The 14083-nt window shown below is 47.3% G+C and overlaps 1 protein-coding gene across 1 annotated transcript; it reads right to left on the reverse strand.

The window, feature by feature from the left end:
- Positions 1–1300: 1300 nt before the first annotated feature.
- LOC135830978 (zinc finger protein 362-like) lies at positions 1301–3672 on the reverse strand. Its single transcript, XM_065343222.1, has one exon. The coding sequence runs from the start codon at positions 3621–3623 to the stop codon at positions 2049–2051; it is 1575 nt and encodes a 524-aa protein (XP_065199294.1). The 5' UTR covers positions 3624–3672; the 3' UTR covers positions 1301–2048.
- Positions 3673–14083: the final 10411 nt, after the last annotated feature.

Genomic DNA, 14083 nt, shown 5'->3' on the forward strand with positions numbered 1-14083 from the left:
GGATGAGCTATTTTGCCTTGGATCAACTCAGTCAGAGTAATGAAGCGGCAGGTACCTACCCTCATAACAGATTGGTTCAACCGAAGACCAATCACACTGTGCACGGACACCATTCTCCTACCTCCGAAGTACGACTGAATGCACCAATTAGGTCCCGGCGGATAATGCTGGAGAATTTGATGGATTCTGCTTTTCAATATACTCGCATTCTGCTCCAAAAAAGCACTGATAATGCTTGAATTCTGAATATACAAGAACCACAGAATTATTATTACTCAGCAGGCAAAGGCGTGGTAGCTGGTAGTAGTCGCGAGGGCATTCCGCATTCTCACGAACATCCCATATTTTGCAGTAATACGCTAGTTTTCGCAAGAATATGCTAGTTCTCGCAAGAATATGCTAGTTCTCGCAAGAATATGCTAGTTCTCGCAAAAATATGCTAGTTCTCGCAAGAATATGCTACTTTTCGCAAATTATGTTAGTTAGTTTTCTGCAAAACGTACGGGATTATGATAGCGCAATGCTAGTTTCCAGAATAAGCTAAATATGCTAGATAAAATGTTAGCACTATCCGCTGGGGACCTAGCACCAGTCCTTCAGCCTAACTATTTGATGCGGGATCACCGGGGCTACACTAGCAGCCTGCATTACACACCACCCTTTCCGTCCTTGCCACAAGTCTCTACCGGGATTGACTCGATTGTAAATACAGGACTCGTACATCAAGATGTATTTGCGCCTCCGGATGATAGTAATTTGATGGCAGCACCAGAGCTGCCTCTAGTGCATGTGTGCGTGTTTTTTCTTGCCTTTTACCCTATGCTGATGTCTTTGTTTGAGATTTATGAAAATGACGAAAAATTGGCAGCAAAGAAAACGGAGGTTTTTGTTGTTGGGCGGGAGATCGGGAGAGGTTTCAAAAACGTCAAAAAATCGGGAGATCTTGTGGCTGATCGGGAGATTTGGAACCACTACCAATGTTTATGGGGTCGTTTTTTGCGACCTCTTTGTACTCCGCTCTTCAGTACCTAATACCTTACAATGTCGAGATTGCATTCACTCCCCCAATAGCTTAGTTCTACCCTGCGATTTTCATTCACGCTACGGTCTGTTTTATCTTTATTATTTGACTGCAGACAGATAAAATAAAAATCCATCTGATATTCGCACTGCTGCATCCCCATTGCTATTTCGACATGCATTATTTCGTAGAGTACCGATACATCTTGTAACGGTATCACGGCCATTCGTACCCAGGGGCGCAGGACACAGGAGACAAGCACTCGTTTGTTTGCATTAACGTATTTGAACAAAGGACATGACGGGATACCAGGGACAACAACTCCACTGGAAGGAACACAAAGACTGAAAAAGACAAAACTGAAGACTCAAAAATCACGAATGCTCATATAACGCATCTATGCGAGGCAATAGACAGTTTGGGGAATGTCATTATGCAGAAAAACAACACATCGTTCTACATCACCTGCCCCCTTGATGACATTCTAAAAATCAGTACACGGAACAAACGACCACCACGTTCCACATGCACAACAGTCACATGTAGCAAAAGGAACCACAGCAAAAGAGAAAAACCACAAACGAACCAGCAGACATTGTATCAAAACAAGCCAAAACTCTATGCTATTTTGTATCATATATATCAAAGAAGTGAGGGTTTTTGATCGCGGAGTGGAGGGATGTCTGAACCGGCAAATGCATTTTTAGGCAAGTACGAGTACACGTGCATGTATGGCGGTCTGGGTGTGGCACCATATTAATTTTTGGGAATTGAGGGTATGAAACGTACATACCCGAATAGTAGTACTGAAGGCACACACACACGCACACATGTGATCAGATTCTTCTATTGCTCATATTCGGCACAGTGCGCCCCAGTGTGCAAAGCATGCCCCTGCTCATAATTGGAATTAATCTCACGTAAACTGAGACTTCTGTCTCTGGTTTCTTCTTATTTGCTGCTCCTAGATCCTGCCGACATTGTTGTTTTTGAACTGGTGATGCGGGAGCAATAGTGCACTGTCTGTTTAGTTGCATCCACTGGCAGGTTTGGTTTGCTTCTGGGTATTCGCCTTGTGGCCAAGCACATGCCGGTTGCGGTTGGAGGACTGTGAGAATGCCTGTTCACAGCCCGGGATTCTGCACTTATACGGTTTCTCGCCTGTGTGTATTCTCTTGTGTTCGGTTAGTGTCCATAGCTGAGAAAAACGTGAGTTGCATCTGTCGCAATGATATGGCTTCTCCCCGGTGTGTTTTCGGACGTGCACAGTTAGACTACGCTTCCGCGAGAAGGCTTGTCCACACTCTGTGCAACGATATGGCCTCTCGCCAGTGTGCACTGTCAAGTGTCTTTTGAGCTGCGACGGATAAGAGAAACTCCTTTTGCATTCCGGGCAGACTCGTTTGGCTTTGGCAAATTTTTCAGGTTCTTTACTCGACGGCTGCTGTCCAAGTACGTTACTCGGTGGTAGTGGCTCGCTGAGGTCATGGTGATGCGGTGGCATTACCTGCAGCCTGGGAATATGTGGTGGCTTGTGATGTTGTTGTTGTGGTTGTTGCTGTTGTGGGCCTCTAGCTAGTGATGGTGATAGCAACACATCACTACCACGCGATGTCGCAAACACATCATGATTTAATCCTGTATTTACATCGGAGCGCATAGCAGTAGAGACTTTTGGCAGGTAGGGAAAGATTGCTGCATCACTCAAGCTGTCGAGTAAGTTAGGCTGAATGAGTGGTTCCGCCTTACCTGGGTTTAAGGAGAATGGTATGGCTGAGTAATCAGGTTCTTTCATTGACGGCTGCTGCCCAAGTAAGGTGCTCTGCGAAAGTGGCTCACTGAGGTCGTGACGACGACTTGGTGGCATTTCCGGTAAACTTGCAATATATTGTCGTCCTTGCCTTGACACGACCATCGCATTCGTGTCACCAGTAGGCGCAAACACATCATGAGGGAATCCTATATTTCCAAATGAGCTGACGCCTTTAGAAAATTGTGGCGGGAACGGAAAGAGTGCTGCATCACTCAAGCTGTTGGAATTATGCTGGTTATCCGGCATTAGGCTATGCGGAAGAATCTGTGCCGTCTGACCTTGGTGGAAGGAGAATGTTGTCGCTGGGTTTTCAGGTTCTTTCATTGACGGCTGCTTTCCGAATACGTTACTCTGTGGTAGCGACTGGTTGAAGTCGTGTGGACTTGGTAGCAAGTCAAGCAAGCCGGGAATATTTGGCGGCTGGAGATGCTGTCGTCTTGGCTGTAAGGCCATTGCTGGCGTTGGTGCTGCCATCAACTTACTATCACCCAAAGGCGCAAACGCATCATGATGTACGAGTCGTGTGTTCACATTGGAGCCCATGCCCGTAGAGACATCTGGCAAGGAGGGAAAAATTACTCCATCAAACAAGTTGTCATAGTGCTGGTGATCCTGAAGCTGAAGATTTGCTGCCGCCAAATTTTGTAGGTAGGAGAATGGTGTCGATGCGCTGCGTGATTGGTCTTGTGGAACCAAAGCGTCTTGAGCATAGGGGTTTGACGCTACACCACTGTGACTGAGTTGATCAAAGGTAAACTGGCTCATCCTGCCTGCGTTGCTATTGTTCATGGCAAAGACTAAAACTCACAAGGTTACACAGAAACAAAATTGAGAGGTTCTGAACAACGGTTGCAGTGAATAGGCATGAATCTGGGTGGTGGTACGAGTTAATAGGGAGTTGATGGTGATGAGATACGATGTTGAGGTGCAGGTGGGAATGTCTCTCAGTTAGTGGTTCTGGAGTTATGCAATGTTAGTGCTGCGGGTAGATACAGGTGAGAAAGGGGAAATTGTTAGGGGTTTAGGTATGTAGTCTAACCATAGGGGTTGGTGTGCGTGGAAGATAGACGTTACAAATGTGGCAAGTCATGCTGGATAGGATAGGTGTGCCAGGGTGATGGTGTGCTGCATTAGTCTGCCATCAGCTGAAGGCGGGTGAGAAGTGGTAATCAAGGCTAAAATTGAAAGGCTGTGATTGAAAGTAGAAAAGAGATTCACGTGTGCAATGCGTTTGTGCATGCAGCATTGTGTATAGCTTTTCATTTTGGGGAGGGGGGGGGGGGGTAGCCATCATGATAAACAAACTCTTTGAGGTGTCGTTCGCTTGCTTCTTGCCATAATTATCGCTGAACGCATCTCCTGTTTTAGGGTATGTCAGCACTCACGTGCATTGTTATCTGCCAGCCTTTCCAGTTTTCTACCTGAAGAGTTGAGGTATTATTCTAGACATGACGCTGGGATAGATTAGAGAGGTTCTGAAAAAACGAAAATGCGTGCAAACCTTTGCTCTACATCATGAAGTGAAAAACTTTGCACGAACTTTCGCAACTTTGTGCTCGCCACTTGTACTTGTCGTCTTAGTGGTATGGCAAGTAACCTGGAAATATGTGGCGACTGGATAATGTTGTCTTCCTCGGTGTAAGACCATTGCTGGCAGTTTGGGAAATATCATCATAGAGATAGGAAATACATCGTTCTACAACACCTGCCCCCCCCCTTTGATGACATTCCACAAATAAATTTTGATGTTGTTTGTTTGTAGTGATAATTCAAGTCGGCAGGAAAACCGCGAGCTCCCATGTAGGGAGCAACAAACTCTTCCCCTGTTTCTTTGTTTGTTTACCTTTTTTGAATTCACAAATCCAAAACGGGTACATGGAATAAACGACCAAAACGTTCCACATACACAACAGCAACATGCAGCAACAGGGAACACAGCAAAAGAGAAAAGCCACAAACCAACAAGGTAACATTGTAGCAAAACTAGGCAAACCAAGAATGCGACTAAATGCGAGACAAGAGACAAGAGACAGGGGGGAATTAAATCATTCCGAAAACCAATATAATACCCTGTACATATACTGTTTTGCAATATATAAATCAAAGACGGTAGGTTGTTGTTAGCGGAGGGTGTTAGGATGGGTGCAGCAGCAAATGCAGTTTAGACCAGGATACTACATGCACACACACACACTTGTCAGATCATTCTATTGCTCAAATTCCACACAGTGCACGCCAGCACAGATACCATGTTTACAAAAACGTACACCCCGATAACCGCATTTCCTAGCGCTGTTAGTTTCTGATTTGGTGCTCCTGCCGACATTGTCGTGTTTGAACTGGAGATGCTGGTTCAATAGAGCAGTCCCTGTTCAGTTGCATCCATTGGCAGGTTTGGTTTGCTTCTCGATATTCGACTTGTGGGTACGCACATGCAGGTTGCGATTGCCGGACTGTGAGAATGCCTGTTCGCAGCCCGGGATTGTGCACTTATATGGTTTGTAACCTGTGTGTGTTCTCTTGTGCACAGTTAGATGACACTTCGTCTTGAAGGTTTTTCCACACTCTATGCAAGGATATGGCCTCTCGCCAGTGTGCACTGATATGTGTCTTTTGAAGGCCGACGGATACGAGAAACTCTTATTGCATTCCGGGCAGACTAGTTTGGCTTTGGCAGATTTTGCAGGTTCTTTAGTCTAAGGCTGCTGTCCAAGTTAGGCGCCGGTCACACATTCAGGCGGCGACATTCAGGCGGCGACACCGCTTTTGCGGCTGCCTCCAACACGCTGGCAGTGGGCGCTTTTGCGGCTCTTTTCTGCCGGCGGTCACACATGCAAAGGCTTTGGTACGCACGCAGCTTCACGGGTCTCCACAGGTGTCGTAAAACTTTTCTATGAAAAAGACTGTAGCCTCAAAATTCCTTTCCTGCGCTGGTATGGATCACAGAAACGCCCAGAATCGCCGACTACGTCGTGACCAGCGACTGCGGAGAGCTATGAAGATTGCCTCAATATTCATGTTGTTCAATTTCTCTTCGTTTGAATCTTGCGGAAGCTCCTTGAGCATCGGTGGACGCCTGAGTAGGGACCGGCGGATTCTGCTCGAAAAGGTAGCAGATTCTGCTCGAAAAGCAGTGAAATTGGCAGAACCATACAAACCTTATGGCGGGCAATTCCTCGAATTCTGACCTTTTTCTTTATCCACATACCAAACATGCATGAAACTTACCAGAAAAAGTACCGAATTCTGCCAATTGTTCTGCCGGCAAAATCCGCGGGACCCTAATTGCCCGCCATAAGGTTTGTATGGTTCTGCCAATTTCACTGCTTTTCGCGCAGAATCTGCCACCTTTTCGAGCATAGTCCGCCGGTGCCTACGCCTGAGTCGAGTCCCATGTCGGATGGTTGACCTCGAAATAGAGGGAGAGGAGCAGTTGCTCTTGGTCAGCAGTCCACTTCATGACGAGAGATGAAAAACTAATTTTTCCAAGATCCAAGAGATCCAACAACGACAACGCCGCAAAAGTTGCACTACCGCTTTTGTGTTTCGCCACCAATTTTTTGGTTGTGGCGCTTTTGAGATTGCCGCCGTGGCGCCAGTGGCGCCAGGCGCAGTATCCATGGTGATCCGGGGATATCCCAACTTTCGTGGTGCAGCTTTGGTACCTGTAACCTTGGAATATGTGGCGGCTTGTGATGTTGTTGTTGTCGTTGTTGTTGTAGGCCCCTTGCTAGTGATGGTGATAGCAACACATCACTACCACGCGATGGCGCAAAAACATCATGATTTAATCCTGTATTTACATTGGAGGGCATGGCGGTAGAGACGTTTGGCAGGTGGGGAAAGATTGCTGCATCACTCAAGCAGTTGAGTAGGTTAGGCTGAATGAGTGGTTCCGCCTGACCTGGGTTAAAGGAGAATGGTGTCACTGAGTTATTTGGTTCTTTCATTGACAGCTGCTGCTCGAGTAAGACGCTCTTTTGGAAGTGGCTCACTGAGGTGACGACGACTTGGTGGCATCTCCGGTAAACTTGGAATATTTTGTCGTCCTTGCCTTGGCACTGCTATCGCATTCGTGTCACCAGTAGGCGCAAACACATCATGAGGGAATCCTATATTTCCAAATGAGCTGACGTCTATAGAAACTTCTGGCGGGAACGGAAAGAGTGCTGCATCACTCAAACTGTTGAAATTATGCTGGTTATCCGGCATTAGGCCATGCGGAAGGATCGATTCCGCCTGACCTTGGTGGAAGGAGAATGTTGTCGCTGGGTTTTCGGGTTCTTTCATCGACGGCTGCTTTCCGAATACGTTACTCTGTGGTAGTGACTGGCCGAGTTCGTGTGGACTTGGTAGCAATTCAAGTAAGCCGGGAATATTTGGCGGCTGGAGATGCAGTCGTCCTGGCTGTAAGGCCATTGCTGGCGCTGGTGCTGCCGTCAACTTACTATCACCCGAAGGCGCAAACACATGATGTAAGAGTCGTGTGTTCATATTGGAGCCCATGCCCGTAAAGACTTCTGGCAAGGAGGGCAAAAGTACTCCATCAAACAAGTTGTCATAGTGCTCGTGATCCTTAAGCTGAAGATTTGGTGCCGCCAAACTTTGAAGGTAGGAGAATGGTGTCGATGCGCTGCGTGATTGGTCTTGTGGAACCAAAGCGTCGTGAGCGTAGGGATTTGACGGTACACCACTCTGACTGAGTTGATCAAAGGTAAAATGGCTCATCCTGCTTGCGTTGCTATTGTCCATGGCAAAGACTAAAATTCACAAGTTTAAACAGAAACAAAATGCAGAGGTTCTGAACAAGGGTTGCAGTAAATATGCAGGAATCTGGGTGGTGGTAGGAGTTAATAGGGAGTTGATGGTGATGAGATACGATGTTGAGGTCCAGGTGGGAATGTCTCTCAGTTAGTGGTGCTGCAGTTATGCAATGTTAGTGCTGCGGGTCGATACCGGTGAGAAAGGGGAAATTGTTAGGGGTGTGGGTGTGTAGTTCAACCATAGGTGTTGGTGTGCGTGGAAGATAGACGTTACAAATGTGGCAAGTCATGCTCGATAGGATAGGTGTGTCAGGGTGATGGTGTGCTGCAGTAGTCTGCCATCAGCTGAAGGCGGGTGAGGTGTGGTAATGTGGGCTAAAATTATGAGGCTGTGATCTAAAATAGAAAAGAGATTGGCGTGTGTAATGCGTGTTTGCATGCACTGGGGGGGGGGGGGGGGGTAGTCATCATGATAAGCATGCTCCTTTAGGTGTCGTTCGCTTGCTTCTTGCCATAATTCACATTGGACGCATCTCCTGTTTTAGAATAGTATATCAGCACTTACATGCATGGTTATCTGCCAATCTGTGCAGTTTTCTACCTGAAGAGTTGAGGTATTACTCTCGACATAACGCTAGGTGACATTCGAGAGGTCCTGAAAAACGAAAAATGCGTGCAATTTAACGCTCTACGTCGAATGAAGTGGGATACTTCGCACGGACTGTCGCAACTTTGTACTCGCAACTTACATTTGTTGTCTTGGTGGTAGTAAGCTGGATTTATGTGGCGACTGGATATTATGTTGTCTTCATCGGTGTAATGCCATTGCTGGATCTGGTACTGATATCACATTACTATCACTCAATGACGCCAACACATCATGATGTACGAGTCCTGTATTTACATTCGAGCTCTCGCCCGTGGAGACTTGTGGCAAGGACGGAAAAGGTACTCCATCACACAAGTTGTCATAGTGCTGAAGATTTGGAGCCGCCGAACTTTGGAGATAGGTGAATGGTGTTGGTGCGCTGGGTTATTGGTCTTGTGGAACCAAAGCGGTTTGACGCTAGAGGACTGTGACTGAGTTGATAAAAGGTAACTCATCCTGCCTGCGTTGCTATTGTCCATGGCAAAGCCTAAATACACAAGTTGAAACATAAACAAAATGCACAGATAGTTAGTGGTGCTGGAGTTAACGCAGGATAAGAGCTGCGGATCGATACATGTGAGAAAGAGTAAATTGTAGGGGTGTAGGAGTATAAATTAATCATAGGTGTTGGCGTGCGTACAAGATAGACCATTCCAAATATGGCAAGTCATGATTGATAGGGTAAGGGTGTCAGGTGGATGGTGTGCTAGTCAGCGATCATGTGAAGGTGGGTGAGAAGTGGTGATTGGGGCAAAAACTGAGGGGCTGTGATTGAAAGTATAATAGAGATGTATTAGCGCGTGCATGGCGTGTGTGCATGAACTGGGGCTGTAATGTGTAGTTTTTATTGGGGAGGGGTGAGGGGGGGGGGGGTACAATCATAATAATCTTACTCGCTCTTTGTAGTGTTGTTTGCTTGCTTCTTGGCATAATGCACACTGAACCCATCGTGTGTTTTAGGTCAGCACTCACATGCATGGTTATCTGCACGCCTGTGCAGTTTTCTACCTGGAGAGTGGGTGTATATCATAATTATTACTCTATAAAATTGATAACGTTAGGTGATGTTAGAGAGGTTCTGAAAATCTAAAATGTGTGCAAAATTTCGCTGTACGTCATGAAGTGAGAAACGTCGGATGAACGTTCGCAACTTTGTTCTCACAACTTGCAGGGAAGGAGAATTGAAAATCCGCACAAAACTTTACAAAGGCCCGCTGCGAGACTTTGTGCGTATTTTCAAATTTTCATTGTTCGTATTTGGCGCTGACTTTTTTGGCGCAGAGATATCCCTAGGGTATCTGCTGGTGCTGAAGTACACGGCGCTGAAGTACACGGCGCTGAAGTATACGGCGCTGAAGTAAACGGCGCTGAAGTACACGGCGCTGAAGTATACGGCACTGAAGTATACGGCGCTGAAGTATACGGCGCTGAAGTATACGGCGCTGAAGTACACGGCGCTGAAGTACACGGCGCTGAAGTACACGGAGCTGAAGTACACGGCGCTGAATTACACGGCGCTGAAGTACACGGCGCTGAAGTACACGGCACTGAAGTATACGGTGCTGAAGTATACGGCGCTGAAGTATACGGCACTGAAGTATACGGCGCTGAAGTATACGGCGCTGAAGTATGCAGGGCTGAAGTATACGGCGCTGAAGTATACGGCGCTGAAGTATACGGCGCTGAAGTACACTGTATACGGCGCTGAAGTATACGGCGCTGAAGTATACGGCTCTGAAGTATACGGCGCTGAAGTATACGGCGCTGAAGTATACGGCGCTGAAGTATACGGCGCTGAAGTATATGGCCCTGAAGTATACGGCGCTGAAGTATACGGCGCTGAAAAATACGGCGCTGAAGTGTACGGCGCTGAAGTATACGGGTGCTGAAGTATACGGCGCTGAAGTATACGGCGCTGAAGTACACGGCGCTGAAGTATACGGCGCTGAAGTATACGGCGCTGAAGTACACGACGCTAAAGTACACAGCGCTGAAGTACACGGCGCTGAAGTATACGGCGCTGAAGTACACGGCGCTGAAGTATACGGCGCTGAAGTACACGGCGCTGAAGTATACAGCGCTGAGGTACACGGCGCTGAAGTATACGGTGCTGAAGTATACGGTGCTGAAGTATACGGCGCTGAAGTACACAGCGCTGAAGTATACGGCGCTGAAGTATACGGCGCTGAAGTATACGACGGTGAAGTACACGGCGCTGAAGTACACGGCGCTGAAGTATACGGCGCTGAAGTACACAGCGCTGAAGTACACGGCGCTGAAGTATACGGTGCTGAAGTATACGGCGCTGAAGTATATGGTGCTGAAGTACACAGCGCTGAAGTACACGGCGCTGAAGTATACGACGCTGAAGTACACGGCGCTGAAGTACACGGCGCTGAAGTATACGGCGCTGAAGTACACGGCGCTGAAGTATACGGCGCTGAAGTACACGGCGCTGAAGTACACGGCGCTGAAGTACACGGCGCTGAAGTATACGGCGCTGAAGTATACAGCGCTGAAGTATACGGCGCTGAAGTATACGGCGCTGAAGTATACGTCGCTGAAGTATACGGCGCTGAAGTATACGGTGCTGAAGTATACGGCGCTGAAGTATACGGTGCTGAAGTATACGGGGCTGAAGTACACGGCACTGAAGTATACGGCGCTGAAGTATACGGCGCTGAAGTATACGGCGCTGAAGTATAGGGCGCTGAAGTACATGGCGCTGAAGTACACTGTATACGGCGCTGAAGTATACGGCGCTGAAGTATACGGCACTGAAGTATACGGCGCTGAAGTATACGGCGCTGAAGTAACCGGCGCTGAAGTATACGACGCTGAATTACACTGTATACGGCGCTGAATTATGTGACGCTGTAAAAATCGGCACCTACATTGTACATATAGGTTCACGGCGTGTTTTTTATTTTATTTTTCCCCAATTTTTATAGAAGTGTACATGCCTACTTAGAATGGAAGAGAAAACAACAACAACAACAACAACAACAACAACAACAACAACAACAACAACAACAACAACAACAACAACAACAACAACATAACAACAACAACAACAACGACGACGACGACGACAACAACAACAGCAACAAAGCCTAAACCAGCAAGAGAAAATGGATCCGCCATTGCTGACCCTCATGCGGCATGATTGCTGAGGGTTGTCTGTAAGGATACTGTCTTCTCCAGGAGGTTGTACTTTGGTCTGATCAGACTGTACAGGGTAGTGTCATCAGCGAAAGAGCTGAGCCTTAAACCATGCGAGAGCCATTGGTCAATGTCGACAGCAAATAATATGAAGAGTGTGGGGCTAGAGACGCTTCCTTGGGGCACTCCGGCAGTGATGGGGTACTTCTTGGAAGCGTGGCCTCAAGTTTCCACTTTTAGGCAGCGGTTACTCAGGTAGTCGCGTAGCCAAGATTAAACAGGTCCATCGATGCCTACTCGCTCTGCCTTGTTGAGGAGGCCGACATGAGATACGGGCTCAAACGCACCGGCAATATTGCTAATATTTGACACAGTCCCCCCCCCCCTCCCAGCTACAATCTGCACCCATTCGCTCTGCAGTGCTGTAAGAAGGTCACAGCTGTGCCTGGTCCACGCCTAAAACCAAACTGGCTGTCAGGCAGATTGCGCTCCAGGAAATTGGTGACTTGTTGGTTGATAATACTCTCCATACCCTTGGATAAAATGGAGAGCAAAGGATACAGATTGGTAGTTGGATGGCCTAGAGCGAGGTGGCTTCTTGTATACCGGGACCACGTGAGCGAGCTTCCATTGCGACGGTCCAACACCGGCACCAAAGCTAACGTTAGCACTAAACAGTTACGTGGTGGGAGCGGCAAGTTCCTTACAGCACTCTTTCAACACCCAAGATGGAATACAGTTAGGTCCAGATGCCTTTGGATGGGACTAGCCTTGCAAGATGCCGCTGGACTGTAGCTTCTCGGAAATGTACGTGCTCTAATGGCTCGTGGGTCGGGGTGGTCACCGCAGGATGGTCATTGATAGTCAGTTCTTGGTTGCCCAGGCTGCATTTCGAGGAGAAATGCTTTTCCAGGCACTCAGCCTTCTCTGCTGAGGCGTGATACTCCTTGCCATGGCTGTCGACTAGCAGAGGGACACTAGCGGAGTTGCGTGTAACGCCATTGACCTTCTTCATGTTGGTCCACCATTGTTTGTCACTAAGTGACTGGCACCTGAGAGTGTGGCGCAGGGGATTGACGCTAGACATATGAGTAGGCCTGGGCGGATAATGCTAGTTATTTTGCGGGATAATGCTAATGGCAATGCCAGAAAAACTGTATCATAATGCTACTTATAATGCTGCTGTTCCTCTGTAATGCCAGCAATTCACCAGTAGTAAGTATGGAAAATGGCTTGGTTTGGGCAGTATTGTGCACGTTTCGTAGTTCTACGTAGACGGCATGGAAAATGCTAGAAAATCATGATCATAATGCTAATTGTATGCTGCTATTGCTCCATACAATCCCTTGCAGCTAGCTGTCCAGCGAGGAATGTCTCGAGTGGAGGCCTATCGATCTGCTCGCTCATTCGCCTGGCATTCAGTAGCACTTCATCGCCAAAGACTTCAATAAAAAACAGTTTTCACACTGCGCTTCAAGCCTTTTTCCTCGTGAACTTGCTGCAAACGTATGAGCTCTGCTGTGTGTGTTCCCTTTGTGTGAGGTCCAGAAGCAGCTAGTATCTCCGTACTTCGATTGGCTGGATCGATGTCGTCCAGGTTCTCTTCACTATCGCCATCACGACTATAACTGGAGACGATTTCTTCACCATTTTCCCCAAGCAGCAGCTAGCGCAGAAATTTCGCCATCTCTGAGTGTAGGAGATGGAATCTGTTCAATTCGCTCAAAAACTCTTCGTTGTGACTAGAGGAGTAGCAGAGACTATTCTACCGGAAGCCCTTTGATTTCCCTGACTTCTGAAACCCTTCCTGCCATGATTGCTACTTCTTCAAACAAGCGAGATTCTCTTTGGTTCCACTTCACTGACACTGCACTCGAGCGTCCACGCGACACAACCTTTTTATAAAACATCATTTTTCTCAAAACAATGATTTTCACCCTAAGCCTGGTTTTCGCAGAAGTAAGGGCCATTTAAATTAAATATTTTGAGTATAATGCCACTTTTGTAGAAATGTAGTGTTATAATGCTAGCATAATGCTCGTTGCAAATCGCTACTTATAATGATAGCATTATCCGCCCAGGCCTACATATGAGCGATCTGCTATGTGTGGACAGCTCGGTTTACAGGAGCAATGCAAGAGGCCTTGAGGTCATCCTGGTGCGGGTTCCGCCTCCACTTCTTCCACTGCTTCTCCTTTGCCTCTTCAGTAATGATGCCCTCTGGAGTCCACCAGTGAGGGGGTCAGAGGAACGAGTGGTGAAGACTTTGGTGGGGATGTACTGGTCCATGCCTTGCAGACTGGCCGAGGTCAATGCCAAGATCAGTCCCCTTTCCACTCGACATAAGTACCACCTGTGTGTTCTCATACATAAAATATTACCAAATAAATACCCTTGCTTATGCAGGTTTATAACTGGTTCTCCGAAACACGGAATACCCGGAACTCATTCAGTCTTCACGCGCTGGCTCCACCCTATTCACTACATCCCCGATCTTTGCTGGCTAAGTGTTTTGGGCAACATTACCAACGCAGGCCAAGACCAGCACGTTGATGGATACTTTTGTTGCTAAAATCTCTGCTCAATTATAGGTTTCATGTATTTGCATAAAATACTGCTGGTTTGTCTCCTCCTTTGCCTTCTTTGCCTTTTATTTAACTGGGATGGTGAGCCAA

Source organism: Sycon ciliatum, chromosome 1 (genome assembly GCF_964019385.1).
Source record: "Sycon ciliatum chromosome 1, ocSycCili1.1, whole genome shotgun sequence".
In the NCBI taxonomy this organism is placed as follows: Eukaryota; Metazoa; Porifera; class Calcarea; order Leucosolenida; family Sycettidae; genus Sycon; species Sycon ciliatum.